The sequence below is a fragment of the Ursus americanus genome, chromosome 10, assembly GCF_024610735.1.
Source record: "Ursus americanus isolate L20-20 chromosome 10, mUrsAme1.1.p, whole genome shotgun sequence".
In the NCBI taxonomy this organism is placed as follows: domain Eukaryota; kingdom Metazoa; phylum Chordata; class Mammalia; order Carnivora; family Ursidae; genus Ursus; species Ursus americanus.
This window is the reverse complement of record NC_142136.1, coordinates 14,669,214-14,688,138: the sequence shown is the minus strand read 5'-3', so window position 1 is coordinate 14,688,138 and position 18,925 is coordinate 14,669,214. Positions and strand designations below refer to the sequence as shown.

The 18,925-nt window shown below is 44.6% G+C and overlaps 1 protein-coding gene across 6 annotated transcripts in view; it reads right to left on the bottom strand.

The window, feature by feature from the left end:
- Positions 1 to 9,345, bottom strand: part of DZIP1 (DAZ interacting zinc finger protein 1) — a 49,636-nt gene extending 40,291 nt beyond the window's left edge. For 5 of the 6 annotated variants that reach the window (XM_045810912.2, XM_045810915.2, XM_045810916.2 and 2 more), the window contains exons 1-5: positions 9,032 to 9,345; positions 8,262 to 8,359; positions 7,602 to 7,815; positions 6,591 to 6,834; positions 5,927 to 6,484 (exon numbers count right to left, since the gene is read on the bottom strand). In XM_045810912.2, the coding sequence (XP_045666868.2) occupies positions 5,927 to 6,484; positions 6,591 to 6,626 (594 nt within the window). In that variant the 5' untranslated portion in view covers positions 6,627 to 6,834; positions 7,602 to 7,815; positions 8,262 to 8,359; positions 9,032 to 9,345. The remainder of the gene's footprint in view (positions 1 to 5,926; positions 6,485 to 6,590; positions 6,835 to 7,601; positions 7,816 to 8,261; positions 8,360 to 9,031) is intronic. The other variant, XM_045810913.2, reaches the window with a different exon arrangement.
- Between the last annotated feature and the right edge of the window lie 9,580 nt (positions 9,346 to 18,925).

Here is an 18,925-nt window from a genome sequence, read left to right as displayed (position 1 = left end):
GCCAACTTGTTCGGGGACCCTCCAGCCATGCCGGTCTTCTTTCTGTCCCTCAAGCAGGCCAGCGTCAGCCTCTGCATTGGCTTGTGCCCCACCGGAACCTGCCCCAAACCACTGCCCCGGCTCCTTCTTGACAGTCGGGAGCCGTTCCTGGAGCATCTGCTACACTGGGGAGGAATGGCGCGTCCTCAGTCAGACCTTCGCGGGCGGTCCTCCCGCCAGCCCCCGTCCCGTCCCGCTGCTTTATTTTCAACACTGCACGTCTCACCGGTTACTATTTCCACATGTACACACCTCACTTGTTTATTGTCTCCTGCCCAGCGCCTCTCGGTTCCAGAACGTCCTATTCCTGACAGCATGGGCTCTCGTCTATCCTACTCCTAGTATTATCCCCAGAGCCCAGCATTGATAAATGACTGAACACATGCTTAGAAATAGTTAGCTTCCTAAACTGAATTTTACTGGAAAAAAAAAAAAATCAGTTCTACCAACATCTCCATTTTCCACTTGAACACTGATTCAAATTTTAAGCAAACTTTCAACTTGTTTCATCTATACCTTTGTCCCTGGATTATCCTGAATTAAACCGTGGATATTATATATTTTCACTTGTTAGTATTTCCGAATCTATCTCTAAAAGGACTTGCTTCTAACACAATCATAATATTATTATTCCACCTTTTAAAATGTGAAAATTAATTCCTTAATATCAACACATTAAAAATATTATTTTTCTCCAATATTTCACACACTGTCTTAGAAAAAAATTTTACTGTGTTTTGCTTTGAATCAGGATCCAAATAAGGCCGTATCCTGCAACAGCTCACCATGTCTCTCAACTCTCTTCGGATCTATAAATTGACCCTCCATCTCTCTTTTTCCTTGCAATTCGTTTGCCGAGGAGACTGAACATGTGTCCTGCAGTTTCTCCCAGTTTGGATTTTGCAGTTTCATCTCCACGGTGCTATTAACATGCTCATGCACAGTATTGCCTTACTCTGAATCAGGAGAACTATATCTCAAGTTCACATTCTCCTTCCCAGAAAACCCACAGGATGGCATATTTCTTGGCATTGCATTTCAGGGAAACTTGAATGTGTCTTTCCAGCCTTCTCTGCTGCTAGTGACTGCTTGGGTTTCCTCACAGTACTTCACAGACTGCCCTCCTGACTCAGATGTCAGTGTGGGCTCTAATGCCGTGCACAGCACTGGAGAAAGGAAAGGATGAAGAAATCTAGAATGTGTGGCTTTTAATTTCTAAAAATGGAAAATACATATTTTAACTATTTGAATAATACAGAAAAGCCAGGAGCTCAGGGTAAGTAGGGGTTCCTACTCCCCAAAGAAAAGCCTGACATTTTGACTACATCAGGATGAAAAACTTCTGGGCCACCTGGGTGGCTCTGTCGGTTAAGCGTCTCCCTTTGGCTCAGGTCATGATCCCAGGGTCCTGGGATAGAGCCTCATGTTGGGGCACTCTGCTCAGTGGGGAGTCTGCTTCTCCCTCTCCCTCTGCTCCCCTCCCACTCATGCTCTCTCTCTGCACACTCTGTCTCTCAAATAAATAAAATCTTTAAAACAAGAATAAAAATTTTAAAATGATGAAAAACTTTTATATGACAAAAACATCAAAACAAAGTTGAAAGACTTTCAGTTTCTGGATATGCAGGTAAGGAAATTGAAAATTGCCATTCCATCCTAACAATAAGTAAAAAGCTGAACAGACTAAAAAAAATCAACAACTCTTCTTAGATCCATAAGAGAGGAGAAGACACAGAGCAAACCACCACCTCCAAGCTTGTAGAGACAGACATTGTGCTGGAAGCCCTTGCTGTTATAATACAGCAAGAAAAGGATATAACACATATACAGACTAGGAAGGACAACACAGAATTTTCTTTATTTTCAGATGACACTAATGTCTAGATAGAAAATCCAAAACAATTGACAAGAAAACCCTAGAACTAATAACGAGGTATAGCAAAGTTGGAGGATATAAGATTAATATTCTAAAGTCAACTTTCCTACATTCCGGTAATGAAAAAGTGGAATTTGAAATAAAAAACACACCACCATTTACATTAGCACCCCCCAAAATGAGTACTTAGGTATGAATCCAACAAAATATGTATGATCTATATGAGGAAATCTTCTAAGTTCTGAAGAACAAATCAAAGGAGAACTAAGTAAGCGAATATCCATGTTAATGGATAAGAGGACTCAATATTGTCAAGATGTCATTCTCCCTCATTTGATCTATAGGTTCAATGCAATCCCAACCCAAATCCCAGCAAGCGATTTGTGAATACCAACAAACTGATTCTACAGTTTGTTGAAAGACCCAGAATAGCCAACATGGTATTGAAGGGGAAGGACAAAGTTGGAGGACTGATGATACCCAACTTTAAGACTCACTACATAAAGCTACAGTAATCGAAACAGTGTAGCATTACCTAAGGAATAGACAGACAGATCCATGCAGCAGAAGAGAGAGCCCGGAAACATACCCATATAAATATCATCACTTGATCTTTGACAAAGGAGTGAAAACAATACAATGGAACAAAGATAGTTTCTTCAACAATGGTGCTGGAAGGACTGGACACCCATGTGCAAAAAAATGAACGTCAACACAGACTTCACATCCTCCACAAAATCTAACTCAAAATGGATCACAGACCTCAATGTAAAACGTGAAACTATAAAACTCCTACAAAATAACACGGGAGAAAACCTACATGACCTTGGTGATGCCTTTTTATTTTTATTGTTTTTTAAAGATTTTATTTATTTATTTGTGAGAAAGAGAGAATGCACACAAGCAGGGGGAGTGGCAGGCAGAGGGAGAAGCAGTCTCCTGGCTGAGCGGGTTGGCTGGGGGTGTGGGGAATGAATTAGGTCACAGCGTTATCAAAAGCATATTTTATTTATTTATTTATTTATTTATTTATTTATTTATTTATTTATTTAAAGATTTTGTTTATTTATTGGACAGAGATAGAGACAGCCAGCGAGAGAGGGAACACAGGCAGGGGGAGTGGGAGAGGAAGAAGCAGGCTCATAGCGGAGGAGCCTGATGTGGGGCTCGATCCCATAATGCAGGGATCACACCCTGAGCCACAGGCAGACGCTTAACCGCTGTGCCACCCAGGCGCCCCCAAAAGCATATTTTAAACTATGTCTCTCTGACTGAAAAATGCATGCTTTTTCTACCCCCAACACTCATCTCTAACTCCAAGACACCGAAAACTGCAACCAGGGTCAGAAATTCATTAACAGATTCCCAAATCTGCCTGTGGTGCTAAAGCATGGAGAGGAATCTAAGTCTTCCAGCTATGAGAACAAAAGGTTTTCTTAGAATGAGTCTAAGTCCTGCTATGATCCACTGGTATTTTTAAATTTTTAATTAAAAAAAATAATTTGATAGCCAGATCATTGGTACACACTGGCCTTCACACATGGCCATGAGACTTCCCCAGCTGTTGGAGGTCTCTACTGCAGGCTAAGGTCAAGTAGCTATTTCAACAAAATCAATGGTCTTCCTGTAAATTTTATCATAGGCTAAATATCCCCAAACACAGGAATCTGAGGTTAAAATAATTGTAACATTTTAGTTACAGCTAGTTCATGTGCCAACTTTTCTTAGCAGCAGTCTTGACTTCCCCTCCCTGAATCACTGATTCTCACAGAATCAGCACTGTGACCACTATTCAGCTCCTAGGAAAAGTGCAAGGATTTGCAGAGATCACAGGTAGCCAGGGCTCACTACCAAGAGAAATCAACATGCACACGTCAGATGCTGTTTACTGAGACTTCCTTAAGCCGCACAAGCATTATCTCATGGAATTCTCAGAATAGCCCTAAAAGGTAGCTACTGCTAACGTTCTCATTTTCCAGATGAGGAAACAGAGGTCTAGGTGTTACATGACTTGCATGGTGGATTAGTTAGGATTTAAACCCATGCAGTCTAACTCTGAAACTGTCACCCCAAAGCACTCAACTGCTCAAAGACTCCATCAAGAGGTAATGGCAAGTCACCCAAAACGGTAGAGTGTATTTATACTATACTGAGTAGGAAAAAGTGGTCTGGTCACTTCCACCTTTTCGTGGTCACACCTGGTCATGCCATACACCTAACATTATCATTCAGAGAGTTTGCTGAGTGGCCGAGTTGGCAGATGTCACTCACCTGATAAAAATGAGCCATTACCTTTATTCATGTATAACGTTCACACTTGAACATCTTTACTAACAGCTATTTCTATGGTAACTAAAAGAATGAAAAAATGTTCATCAACATAAAATTTCTGTATGTTATAGGTTTTAACATTTCACTGATTACTACCAAAGCTAATGTATTTTAAGATCCATTTATTTATTTGAGAGAGAGAGCATGTGCGCACACGCAGGCCTGCACCATGTAGGAAGAGAGGGGAAGAGAACCTCAAGCAGACTCCCCGCTGAGTGCAGAGCCTGATGCAGGGCTCAGTCTCACAATCCCTGAGATCACAACCAGAGCCAAAACCAAGAGTAGGGTGCTCAACCAACTGAGCCACTCAAGCGCCCCAAGCTAAACTATTTTTAATGTCGAAATAGAATCCATTCCATTCATTGCATAATAAATATATTTACGAAAGGCCACATCAGCATTATTTATAAATATGTAGTTTCTAAATGGCATTTATGAAACAAATAGGCAATTAGCAACATCAGGTGTTATTTGAGGATTATACCTCAGGATTGTGTACCCAGGGCTAAACACTAGGCTTTCTAACAGTATTCTCTCCTAACTGTTCACCTATCTTAAAGTACACTTCTTCCGAGGCTCCTGTCGGGTTAGTCCTAAGCACTATGAACCACACCATTAGTGCCTAAGTCCATTGAGGCTTTTTTTTTCTTTTTTTTTTTTCAAATAAACTCTACTCCCAACACAAGGCTGGAACTCACGACCCCAAGATCAAGAGTTGCACGCTTTACCGACTGAACCAGCCAGGCGTCCCATTCACACAGGCCTTTTAACTCATATTTAGCCAAAGTGACTACAATGTAAGGGCATGAAATGAATCTTGTCAGCCTGTTGCTTACTTTAATATCTTTATCAAAGGTATCTTTATCTTTATCAAACATTGTTGACTCTCTAATTGATAAAAAAATAAGTACACTGATTCTGTTATACTCAAAAATTACAGTATTTTATCTTGAGCCCAATGACTAACCCATAATAGAGATTAAAAGCAGAAAAGCAAGAGGTTTTTATTTTTAAAATACTGTTGTTTTAGTAATAAAATATGTTTTAAATACTACCTGTTCAGTTAAAGCACACTGTTGTTCTGTATCACTAATATTGTTATATTTGGCAGTGTTCTTGTTCTTAGGAAATATACACATTGAAATAGTCAGGAGTCTGAAACTCACTGTCAAATGGTTCAAAAATAATAGTATATAGAGAGAGACTGAGGAAATAAAGCAAATGTGGCAAATGTTAATAACTGGAGAATCTGGATGAGGGGTTTATGAAGTTCTTTGCACTATTCTTATAACCCTTCTGTAAGTTTGAAAATATTTAGAAATAAAACCCCCACAAACTTAATCACACCAGATCATCTGGGGGCAGACCTCAACAGCAATTTGTACATGGTTTATTTTTCATTACATCGATTAGAAGAAGGATGCAGCTTCTTAAACAACCGACACTTAGACGGCTTCCATAAAGCACAGCGGGCATTGTTTAATTATTAATCCTGTGGTCGTCTATGGAAGGTAACGAACCATGTCACCTGTCGGTTACAATTACTAGTTTGCTTAACTATTGCAAAAAAAGGGGCGGGGGGGGGGAGCAGTGATCTAGGAAAGGACTCTCGATATCCTGGCGGGTGGGGAAGAAGAGTTTTACTGGATTATGAATTGGAATCACAGGGCAGTGTCCCACCTGGTAATAGCTGGCTTTAGCCTCGATCATCAGCTGCTGGGTCGAGATCATCTTTTTCCTGCGTTTACACTCTTCCTTGAGTAACTTAATCTCCCCAGCCTGCTTGGCGAGGAGCTTCTTGCTCTGCTCACCCTCGGCCATGCTCAGGTGCAGGCGCTCCTCCAGGCTGTGCAGCTGCGAGGTGAGGAACTCCTGGGAGTGCAGCAGGTACTCGATGGTGAGCTGCGCCAGGCGGATGAGCTTCAGCAGCACCGGGTCCACCCCCGACTGGCAGTGCGGGCACTTCTCGTCCTCCAGCTTGCAGAAGGTGATGTTCATGATGTTCTCCTGCAGCGTCAGCACGTCCACGGCCCCCGCCACCTTGTCCACGTCGATGGCGCTCAGCCGCCGCCAGTCCACACTCTCCAGCCGCGGCCGGAACTGGAAGAAGGGCAGGGGGCCTGACGCCGCGCTGTGGGCGGCACTGGCCATCCCGGACGGCGCGGCCGAGGCAGCTGCGGGGGCGTCGGGACCCTCCAGGCCGCTGGCCAGCGGGTAGTAGACGTGCTTCTGGAAGGGCTGCGGGAAGGAGACAGCGTGGCGGTGGTCGGGAGCTGGGAGTCCCGGGGACCCGCGGCGGCCGCCAGCCCCACATCCCCTGGCAGCCCGATTTCCCGGCTCTTACCATGCTTGGAAGCAAATCCGCCGTCTCCGCTGGCATCCGAGGAGGGGGCGGTCCCGTCTACCCGGCCCGGGCCGCCTCCCGGGCCGCCGCCGCCCCACCCCTCGGGAGCGGGAGATGGCCGGGTCTTCCGCGGCGGCGGCGGCCTAAGGTCTGGGCGTCCAGGCCGTTGCTATGGCAGCGCCCCTGCCGGGACCTGGAGCGAAGGGCGCGCCTGCCCCGGAGCGGTCAGCGTGCGCCCAAGGCCCTGTGGGACCAGAGAAGACTTCGTGGGCGAGCGCGTCCACCCGGAGAGGGCATCTCCTGGGCGCTGGCTCCCTGGGCCACTACCCTCCCTGGCTCTGGGGCTGACACTCCCTGTCCCTGAGGCGTAGGGAGCCACATCCCCCCCGGGCTGCCAGCCTCCAGGTATTCACTCTTGTCCGGGTACTCACTCATATCCTAGCCTTACGTTTTGAGATTAGAAATGCCTATTCATCCCCCTCTTTCACACACAACTTAAAAAAACGTTAAGCAATAAAACTATGTAAAATTAAATGGGATGGAGGGGAATTGGCTGCAAAAGAGCAGAAAGACACTTCTAAGGTATAACGAAAATGTTCTGTATTTTGATTGTGCTGTTGGTTGATTACCTGGCTATATATATATTTATCAAAATTTATCCAATTGTACATTGAAAATGAAGGGTGCATTTGTCTATTATACTTCAATGAAATTGTTTAAAAAATTAAATTTGGGGCGTACCTCATCATTATATTTGATGTCAGGCTTTCTCAATTTCTTACACCCAAGATACTTTTTAAAAATGGAGTTTTTCTTCCCCTATGAGTTGCCTACCTAAATATAAGATACTTATAGAAGTACAAATCTAGGAATTTCCCCAGATAGTAATACTTTACTTGTCTTTCCAAAAGGACACATTCTCAAAATGTGAAGTTAAAAAAAAAATTATATGGAGGGGAACTTTAACCATCAGCTTTGTACCATCAAGTTTTAGAGGGTCCTGGTGTTTACCTTAGGAACTTGTAGGACAACTGCATTCTGTTATCTGGACAGGCTAAAATATCTCTAGCAGCAACTTGCAGACCACAGGCCTTTCATTCTTGGGGTCCTTTGGGTGCTGCCCGTGGCTACCACAGAGACCAACGAGTTGAGGAAAAGCCACACATTCCTCAATCCACTGGGGAGTCCCTGCTTGGAACAACCATCAGGAAAATTTTTTTCTTTCCTAACAGCCAGATAGGTGAATAGAAGAAAGGAAAATACAATTCAGAGTAACTTAAAGCAAAGTTGTAATGTCAAATATTTTTAGCGCTTTTCAGATACTGTGAACTAGACATAAACCCATATAAAAGCATCCAGGAAATAGAGAACACACTTTAGATGACTTTATATAAACTCTACATCCAAATAACTTTCAGTGGGCCTTTGGAAACAAAGAACTATTAACCGTTCACTGCAGCTGGCATAAAAGACTTACAGACCTAGGTTCAAAGTTTGATTCTTCCATTTACTTGCTACTTGACCTAGAACAAGTTATGTCAGCCCCATGCCTCAGTTTCCAACCTGTTTAAAGGACGGATTCTTCCATTTACTTGCAGCTTGACCTAGAACAAGTTATGTCAGCCCTATGCCTCAGTTTCCAACCTGTTTAAAGGACGTCAGGTTACCGACCTGGCAGGTCTGTGGACTGTGGGCTCCATCCACTGGGCTGCAGGATCAGCGGGAACAAGGGCAGTGATTTCTCTTGCTCACCGTTATGTCCTCAGCACCTAGCAAAGGTCAGGCACAGAGAGGGTTGAGAATTTGCCAAATGAACACGTGGATAAAGAATGATTGAATCAACTCGGCATTTAGTTAAGTAAATGTCAGCTCCCGGCCCGTATCCCTCCTATTTTCTGCGCCTCTGTCCTGTTAGGGGGATTCACCCATGCTCCGGGCCCAGGCCCTCGGAGCTGAACGTGGGGGGCCCTCCGCGCGCCCCCACTGCGGTCGGAGGAGGAGGCGCGCGGGGCTACGTTCGCTGCCGCCGCTCCGGGCGCAGAGAGCCGCGGGGCTGGCCATCCTTGCCCCTTGGTTGAATCTCGGTCCCAAGATGGCCGGAACAGGAAAGAAGGGGGCACGCTTTCCCGTTCCCTCCGCCCCCCATCCCGGGGCTGGGCTGCAGCCCGGCGCAGCGCCTCGGCTCCCGGGCGCACTGCGGGGTGGCCCGCCGAACCCGCAAAGACAAAGGCCGGTTTACACGGGCTCCAGTGAGGCACCGGCACTGTCCGTTAGAAGGGAAACGGGGAGTGGGGGGCTGCCGCAGCCACGCCAGCGGGGTCTGCAGTGCCTCGGCTCGCGGCCGGGGGAAGCGGGAGGAGGCCCTGGCTACGCCGGCACCGAGATGCCGGGTCTGCCGCGGGCTCCCGAGGGCTCCTGGCGCATCCCGGCCCTCGGCTCACCCCAGCTGCGCGCTCCTTGGCGGGCGCCGGGCGCTGCAGGCGGACGGGAGGACGCTGGGGACCCAGACCCCAGAAGCACTGCTGACGCAGGCGGGGCCCACAGAAGCGGAGGAGCAGCCGAGCGGGAAGCGGCGGGCCGGCTCCTTCTTCCAGGGCGCAGAATGAAGCCTGTCTGGTTTGGGCAAGTTGTGGCGCGGCGGGCCTGGCGCCGTTCGGGCCCTCCCAGACTCCGGGCCGCTGGCTCCTCAGGATCCCCCACCCCCTCCCGCCCCCCTCCCCTCTGCGATCTCCCTCCGGCCTCTCCTCTCCGCGTCCCAGCTACTCTGGCAGCTGGGCGGGACCTTGCGCGTCTCGACCGCAGCGCTAAAATGTGCTCCGCCAATCCCGCTGTTGGTGCAGACACGTGGTGCCGGGGCGCGCTCTGTTGCTGGCGTGGGATGTTCTCCCCGGGAAGGCTTTTCAAAGAGAAACCAGATTCAGTCCTACCCTGCGGTTGGCCTGGCTCTCAGCTAGCTAATTTACTATGGGTGCTTTATGTGAATTCTCTCCTAAGAAGAGATGCATTTTAATCGCAGAAGTCTGCAGATGCAAGGAACCTTGAAGAGGCTTTCTAATGCAGCTCTACGTTTGAGTGACGTGGAAAACGGGATTAGGGACTCTGCATGCAAGCACACAAGGATTAAACCCACGTAGGTTTTTCCGCTTATTTTTCGGTGGTGTCCGCTTTAGGACAGAAAGCACGGTTCTCTGTTGGTAGAAAGTTTGACAGTGAGGGGAGAGGAGATGCCGTGGGACATGAGTAGTGTGATGTATTTTTACCCTAAAATTGGAACGCTTGGTCTGACAGTTGGGTAAAATTCAGTATTTTAAAATAAGGAGTAATCCAGAAAGTATGCATGTATCATTTTAACAACATGAGATTGACCCAGATTGAGGACTTTGAGTGCACGGAATGCAAAATGTTAGCGTCTGCTGTAGCAAAAATCGTTCTTCACTTAGAAAGGATTAACTACAGAATCTTTGCTAGAAGGTAACATGTTACTGTAAAATGCCTTTCCTTGTGCTTCTCCCTGACCAAATCAACTTTGTACCATACTTTATTTAGCACAAGGCTTCAACCCTAGTAATAGTTTAATAAGGATTTATGTGAATTCCTTTCTTTAGTTTTTACTTGAAATCATTAGGCCTAAGACAGCCTTGGTAAGATTTTTAAATTTGTTGAATTTTAAAATTCTTAAATTTGAAAGTGAATCCAAGAGCCCATAAGAATCCTCTGAGTAGGAGGGGTAAAGATCTCTAGGAAGAATTTTCAGGCTTTATGAAGTAGAAAGGCCATTGCTTTGCAAAGTGTATACTCTGTAGCCATTTGTGGTAAGTGTGAGTGAGTGAGGGAGTGAGTATGTGTGTAGGATGATTGTTTAATGTTACTTGACAATATACCATTTGAGTTACTTGTATCCCCCGTTCCCCACTGTCAGTACATTACCCCACATTTGCAGAGTTGGAAGAAATGAACGTGCGGGCTTTGGCTTGGCATAGCAGCAATCATACATTCTTGATCCTGTCAAACCTCTTATACCAATTAACAAAGCCGAGCAGGGAGTGGCTGTGATAATTAAATAATTCTATTTTACGAAACTATTTAGGGGCACCTGGGTGGTTCAGTCGGCTAAGCATCCGCCTTCAGCTCAGGTCCTAATCTCAGGGTCCTGGGATCGAGCCCTGTGTCAAGCTCTCTGCTTAGTGGGGAGTCTTCTTCTCCCTCTTCCTCTGCCTGCCACTCCTCCTGCTTGTCCTTTCTCTCTCACTCCCTCTCTCTGTCAAATAAATAAATAAGATCTTTAAAAAAGGAGAAAAGAAAATCATAAGGAAGAGAAAATACAAAATTTACAGTACTGTCCTGTATTTATTTTTTAAATAATGTATAAATGGAAATGCACAGTTCAAACCCATGTTGTTCAACGTTTAACTCTGCTCCATCCAACAACAGAAGAATACATGTTCTCAAACTCACACGGAACGTTCGGGAAGATAGACCACATTCTGGGCCATTAAACATACCTTAACAAACGTAAAAGAATAGAAATCATACAAAATATGTTCTCAGATAACAACAGAATTAAACTAGAAACCAATAGCAGAAAGATAGCTGGAAAATATCAAGATATTTGGAGATTAAACAAAGCACTTCTGTATAGGACATGGCTCAAAGAAGAAATCTCAGGTGAAAAATTTAATTTGGAATTAAAAAACACAGAACTTACCAACATTTGTGAGATGCAGTGCAAGCAGGGCTTAGAGGGAAATTTGCTGGTTAGAAGCAAGTCACTTTGACTTACATCCAAGGGGGAAAAGCAGGTTTAGGTTTGCCTTTTGAAGGGAGGAAGCATCAGAGATTTCGAGCCCGTATTTTGAAACCACCACAGAAACCCATATCTCCCTTGTGGGGTTTCCGGTGGCCTGAGTAGTGAAATGGCCTGGTGGCAATTTCAACTTGCAATTCAACTGAACTATTAACACACTGCCTTGAACTAACTCGGATCTGGAAGATAGGTTAAAAACAGAAACAAAAACCCAAACCTCACTGTCAAGGAAGAGGGCTCAGTCCTGGCCTTTTGGTGGGGGGTTGGGGAGGGGGTAGGGAAGGGATCATACAAATCAAATAAGGACTTATGGTTTCCTGACATGCCGTACTTGGGAGCCACCTGATTAATTGATCACAACCGGATGTTCACGGGGGTCAGGCTATTTTTACTGGAACCTGATTATCCTGGCCACGGTACTGCCTGCTAGGATAACCAAGCTGAGTTTACACCTGGTGGGTAGCAGCTTCGACGTGGGCACACACATCTTGAGCTCCTCCCCTGCCCCTGGGATCTGGGAGTGCATCCCGGTGACAGCTCTTGCACCCAGCGTTCCGAGTCTAGAGAAAGTTTTTGTGCAGAGCTGTCCCTTCTCATGGGAGGTGGGTACAGAATTAGTTCACCATGCCTGCATGCCTCCTGCCTTCAATGTAACTTCCGGCTCTGATGAGGCTGGGAAGCTAAAAACCATGCTTCCCTGACCCCTTTCCAGCTCATATTCTGGAAGCAAATTGGTTTCTGCCAATTAGACACACTCTTGAATGACATGAAAGAGAGACGTGGGACAGAAGCTCTTCCGCTGCTGTTCTTGCTGGCAAACAAGGCCATGCTCAGAGCGTCAGGAGGTAAAGTCAGCCACTGACCTAAGCGTGCCTATTGCAGCTTTCAACTCTATCAAGGGGCGGTTGAGACAACCGCGGCTTTTTTTCTTATCAGAGGATCAAACTCCAGAATTTCACAGCTCTGGGGCTACCCCCTCCCCACACTCCCCCATCTCTTTCAGTGATTTTGCAAGCATCAGGTTGAGTGCAATTATCTCAGTGCTCAAACTACGCAGGGCAGCTTCACCTTCCTGCCATAAAGCCACACGGATACCCCTTAACAACCTATACTTTTCGTTACTAAAATGAAAGTTTATATCAAAGATGTGGTGAAGAGGAGCCTGGCCTTGCGAGCATCATCTATCCAATCCTTTATTCCCTCTTTCTCACGTGTCTGAATTCCTTCCTTTATACTTGTTAAGGGATTTCTGGCTTTGGGGATATCGTTTGTTGTGGGACAAAGTTCAGTGCACGTTTACATTGGACAGTCTTTCCCCAACTTGTTCTACTCTGAATACACAATCTCCAGGAGGTGCCCGGATCTATACATTCCGCCGGATAGACGATAGGGACCATGCTCCTGATCTAGAAACCTCACAGTCTATTCCCACATTCGCCCAATTTGGGAGGATATACGTTGGCCAATTTCTACAACTTCTTCTAGGCTTCCAACTCTGATGTACTAATATTCGGGATTGCCTTCCTCTTCCCCTACCAAGGCCATGGAAATGTAGCTGGTTGCCATAGCAACAGTGTGGCTTGGCTTCTGAGGGAAATAATTAGTTCTCACAAGCAAAGGTGGCAAAGTGTCCTCGGCCAAAGAAAGCAGGGTGAGGAGTTATTTCAGGATGGTTTGAGGTCTTCAGTTCCTTTATGTCAGTTCCTCTCAAACTTTCGTCAGCGTCCCCTAGAGGACACGCCACACCCCAGAGACCTGTGCCTGCCCTAGAGTTTCTGATTTAGTAGGCCTGGGGTAGGGCTAGAAAATTTGCTTTTCTTTTCTTTTTTTTTAAGATTTTATTTTTATTTATTTGGGCAGCAGCGAGAGAGATCACAAAGTGAGAGGGAGAAGCAGACTCCCCACTGAGCAGAGGGCCCAATGTGGAGACTCGATCCCGGGACCCCGAGATCATGATCAGAGCCAAAGGCAGACACTTGACTGACCGAGCCACCCAGGCGCCCCGAAAGTTTGCATTTCTAACAAGTTCCCAGGGGATGCCGATGCCACTGGTCTGGGCACCAGTGCATCTTTGAGATGTATTGCATTCAGTCTTATGGAGCCTCTTAAATGTTGCCTTTTCCACTGGCCAGGGTGCGCTGCCTTCCCCTCACTTCTCCAACCTTCATATGAAAGACTTAGAAAGACTTAGACTTGCGAACCCAACTCACAGAATCAGTTTCTGGGTTTGGTTTGTACCTCTTCCGTCTGACAGCTTTAGATAGGAATTGCTTTTGGTTTTTGTTGTTGTTGTTTATTTGCTCGTTTGTCAAAGTCACAGAAGAAACTGGAATATCACCAAGGTGAAGTTTTGAGATTTGATCTCCTTCTCTTGTTTTAAGTTATATGTTGGGTGGAAAAAAGCCCTCATGCCTGGTTGTCCACCATTCTTCAGCATTTAAATTGGTTGGTGCAACGACTACTTGACTCCCAGAGCCCCACTCTTAGTGAAAGAACAGTACCTGCGAATATTAATGGAGTCTCAGATTCTTTTGCCTCCTATTAGCCAAATAACTTATTCCAAACACCCCACATTTCCCCAAGGATGCCCATTTTCTGGTACCAGTTTCCATAACATTTAAGGTTCTTTGCTTTTCAATAACAGAAACCGATTCTGTTCACATAAAGGGGTGGGGTGCCTGGCAAGATTGCCAATAGCTCACATTACCAAAGGAGAAATCAATCAGGCTTCATGAAAGACAGTTACCAGGTGAGCTCCAGAGCTCTCTGTAACTCAGGTTAATCCCACTGCCACGGAATAATCCACCCCCTTCTTCCTCCAGCCCTTTGAAATTCCACTCCAGATTCCCATTCCTGTGAGATGGACCTAGCGTGGGTCATGTATGCGATGGGCTCTGTGGCGGTAGTAGCAAAATGGGTTGTGATAGACAAACAGTCAGGAGTCCACCACCCAACACAACTGCACAGAAAGGGGAGGGAAACTCCCCAAAAGGAAGACACTTCAAGCAGAAGAGTAACGAATAGATGTTTAATATGAACAACAGCAACTCTCCCCTTTCCCACTCAGCTCTATGACCTTGCTTTTAGGAAAGGTATCCTGATGCTTTTCTTTGAAACGTTCTCTCTCCCTAAATTGAAGAGTCGAAATTTGAAGTTGCAGATATCGCAGAACAAAGCCTAGCACCTTTATATCCCTTTGAATAATTTGGATTTTTGTGTCTCAGGGAGGTGCGTCCTCTTCACTTATAGATTCTCCGTCTAGATTCTGGGATCTTAGCGCCCTTCATCCAGATACTAGGATCCTAACCAGCTCAAGACAGGACAGTCACTGTTGCTTAGAGAAGGACAGAAGGGGTTGCTGGGTGGCTCAGTCGGTTGAGTGTCTGACTCTTGGTTTTGGCTCTGGTCATGATCTCAGGGTTTTGAGATCAAGCCCCACATTGAGCCCTTGTTGGGCTCCAGGCTCTGGGCTCCCCGAGGAGTCTGCTTGAGATTCTTTCCCCCTCCCATTCTCTCCCCCTCCACTCCCTGCCCCTGTGCCAGCTCGAGTTCTCTCTCTAAATAAATAAGTAAAATCTTAAAAAAGAGAAAAAGAAAAGGATAGAAAACCAAACACATTCATAGGAATTTCCCCATTCTTTTAGGGCTATATGCTTTTGCTTGGTGTTTCCTTCTTTGTTATTCTCCTGCCTTCTAATTTTACCTTCGCCTAGAATATTAAGGGGTTCAGGAGCTGGTTCTGTTCCTTGGCCCCATTCCTTCTGAAAGACCTTGTCTCTTTCAAGCACACATCAAGTCTTTATTCCAAAGGGCAAGATGAGTTACAGGACCCAATACACAGTCTAGAAGTACCAGCGTGGCTGGCAACCAGAACTTGTATCAGTAGGCTTTCACCAGGTAATGCTGAAGTATCAAACAATCCCCCAAATATCATATTTATGATAGAAAAGTCTATTGTATATGTTTTACGTCAGTTGTATATTAGCTGTGGCTTTGGTCCATGTGGTCTCCTTATGGGACCCAGACAAAAGAAGCAGCCCCTTTCTGGGAGATGCTTTTCTTTTGGCAAAATAGCCAAGTCACACATTGGCTCTGAGAGAGAATGATAAGCAAAAGTGGTAAATCGGGCACTCTGGAGGAGGGCATATGAGGATGTTTTGTACTATCTTTGTAACTCTTTAGGATATAGGTTGCCCCCAATATCTGAAAATAGGGCATTTCTATAAAATCTTCGGTAAGCCGAAATGATGTAAATCGAAGAAGCAATTACATTATTTTATATGGAAAATGTTTTGAGCACTACCAGACCCTAAAACTTACCTCTCTTAGGATTTTCTGATACCTTAGGACACATCTTGCTAACGGATGCACAAAATAAATCGAGATAAAGTGCAGATGCTCAGAGACACATTTCAAAGCTCTGGTGGCTTGTGGCTGCGATGCTGAGTGTAGTTCCTGGGGAAGGGACTTGGTGACGTCACTCTTGCTGCTGACGGTGCTCACTGTCTCTATGAGGGCTTGCTGCAAAACAAATGCTGAGCTCTGTTTTTGCTTTTTTTCTCATAAAAGAGAAAATCCTCTTCAGATTTCTTTTGGTTAAGCAGGTACTAATGTTGGTCTTTTGTAAAAGTGAAGTGGTATATCATGAACTTTTGAAAGGGTGGTGGGGTCGGGGTACCTGTATAAATTTGTCTCATTTAAAGGTGTTGTATGGAAGTGTTGAATTACTATATTGGACACCCGAAACCAATAGGACACCGTATGTAAACTAACTGGAATTTCAATAAAAACTTTAAAAAACAATAAAGTCCAGAAGGAGGCAGTGTGGGTCTGTATGTGGGCTACATGAAGTTATTAGGCACCCAGCTTCTCCCTACAACTTTAGATGTGTCCTGCCTCCTTGTGGCTGAAGATGGGTGCGTCAGTCCCCACAGTCCCCCTCAAACCAGGTCACTGCATGGAGGAAGGGGAAAGTATCCATGTAACATTTAAGGGTAAAATTATGTCAAAATAAAAAGTTAGGAAAAACAAGTGATTTGTGTAAACACGTTGCTTTTTAAAATTAAGTATCAATAATTATTTTAGCTAGGTATCATAATGGGGGTCCTGACAGTGATGAATCCAGCCATTTAGGACTAGAAATTTAGGGTTTCCAGAAGTTTGAAGGACTAGACATTTAAGATTGTGACAAAGGGGGATACCAAAGGGGAAAGAGGATTTAATAAGACATGAAGCTGCATGAGATTATTTTTCTCGGAGGCAAATATAATATGTGAGTCCAAAGAAAAAAATTTCTTGAAGAATGACTCATAGGAACAATATTCTGGTGTTCTTGATGTGGTAAAAATGGCTGATCTGCGGCTTTTATTGAGCAGAAGGAGAGGGAGAAGCAGCCTCCACGCTGAGCGGGGAGCCGGATGCAGGGCTCAATCCCAGGACCCAGGGATAACGACCCGAGCAGAAGACAGGCGCTCAGCAGACTGAGCCACCCAGTCACCCTTTGTGGCCTTCTTTTTTTTTTTCCAATATTTTGTTTATTTATTCATGAGAGACACAGAATGAGGTAGAGGCAGAGGGAGAAGCAGGCTCCCTGTGGAGCAGGGAGACCAATGCGGGACTCCATCCCAGGACCCCAGGATCATGACCTGAGCTGAAGGCAGACACTTAACTGACTGAGCCACCCAGGCACCCTCTGTGGCCTTTATTTTTAAATAAGTTTTGCTCAATTGCCTTATAGCGTTGAACGCTTAACAATGACTGATCCAGTCCAAATTTTCTCTTATAAATGACTTGAACTTTCTGTCTGGCTGTCCATAGTATTACTTCTTTTTCCTTAGAACTCGGCACCTCTACCTGAATATGTCTCAAGAGTGACAGTTTTGAGATTATTTTTCCTGGTACAAAGTGTATTCTTTGAAGGTACAAATTCAAGAGATGCCTGAGTGGCTCAGTCAGTTAAGCATCTGCCTTTGGCTCAGGTGATGATCCCAGGGTCCCGGGATTGAGCCCGGCCTTGGGCTCCTTGCTCAGTGGGGAGTCTGCTTCTCCCTCTTCCTCTCTCTCTTAAATAAATAAATAAATAAATAAATAAATAAATAAATAAAATCTTTTTTTAAGAATGTAGAGATTCAAGCCCTCTTTTAATTTTAGAGAATTGTCTTATGTATTGATTGATATATATGTTCTCTTTCTGTATTTCCATTTTCTGCATTGGGAACTCAACTGGATATTGCTTGCTTGTCTTTCACCTCCATATTTTTTTCTGCCAATCCTTTATTTTTTATTATTTTTTTATTAAAGATTTTATTTTATTTATTTCACAGAGAGAGACATCCAGTGAGAGAGGGAACACAAGCAGGGGGAGTGGGAGAGGAAGAAGCAGGCTCCTAGCACAGAAGCCTGATGTGGGGCTCGATGCCAGAACGCTGGGATCACGCCCTGAGCCGAGGGCAGATGCTTAACAACTGCGCCACCCAGGCGCCCCCAATACTTACTTTAATAAACATTTTTATTGAGTTAAAATACACCTATGAAAACTGCACAAATCATAAATGCATAGCTCACTGAATTCACAAAATGAACACACCCATGTAGCCACAACTTATATTCTAATTTTATTTTATTATTTTTTTAAAGATTTTATTTATTTATTTGACAGAGAGACAGCCAATGAGAGAGGGAACACAGGCAGGAGGAGTGGGAGAGGAAGAAGCAGGCTCCCAGGAGAGGAGCCTGATGTGGGGCTTGATCCCAGGACTCTGGGATCACACCCTGAGCCGAAGGCAGACGCTTCACGACTGAGCCACCCAGGAACCCCTTATATTCTAATTTTATAAAAACATTTTATTTAATTTGATTTTGTTTTCTTTACTCATTCCTATACCTTATTTGTCTTACTAGTTTTCGGCACAATTGTCCTTTCCAGTTTGACGGTCATTGCTGTAATGACTTTTTTTTCTTCTGCATTTTTCCTGAGTTCTGTCAGCTTTCAACTCTCATTGCTATTTCTCCATTTCCTACTATGTTTTTTTGATATATTGCATATTTACAGGAAAGTGCTAGATTCTAAGTATACATTATCTATAATCACACAACACATGCAATATCTAAATATGTAATGATCTGTGGTCCATCACCAGATTAAAATACATAACATTTCCAATATTTAGGATCCCGTATACTCTTGACAGATAGCACCCCCTCCCAGAAATATTTTCCATTCAGACCTCTATCACTCTAGTGTTTTTTCTTCTTGAACTTCTTCATATAAATGGAATTATCCAGTAAATAGTCTTTCGTATTATTATTTTTAATGGTGTCAAATATGCATAATGAAAGTTTACCATTTTAATCATTTTTAAGCGTACAGTTCGGTATTATTAAGTATCTTCACAGTGCTGTTACAGTACATAGTCCTTCGTGTTTGCATTTTTAAAATCATTATATGAATGAGTTTATTATAGTTTTTTTTAATCCATTCTCCTGTTGAGACATTTTCAGTTTGTGGCTATTATGAATAAAGCCGCTACAA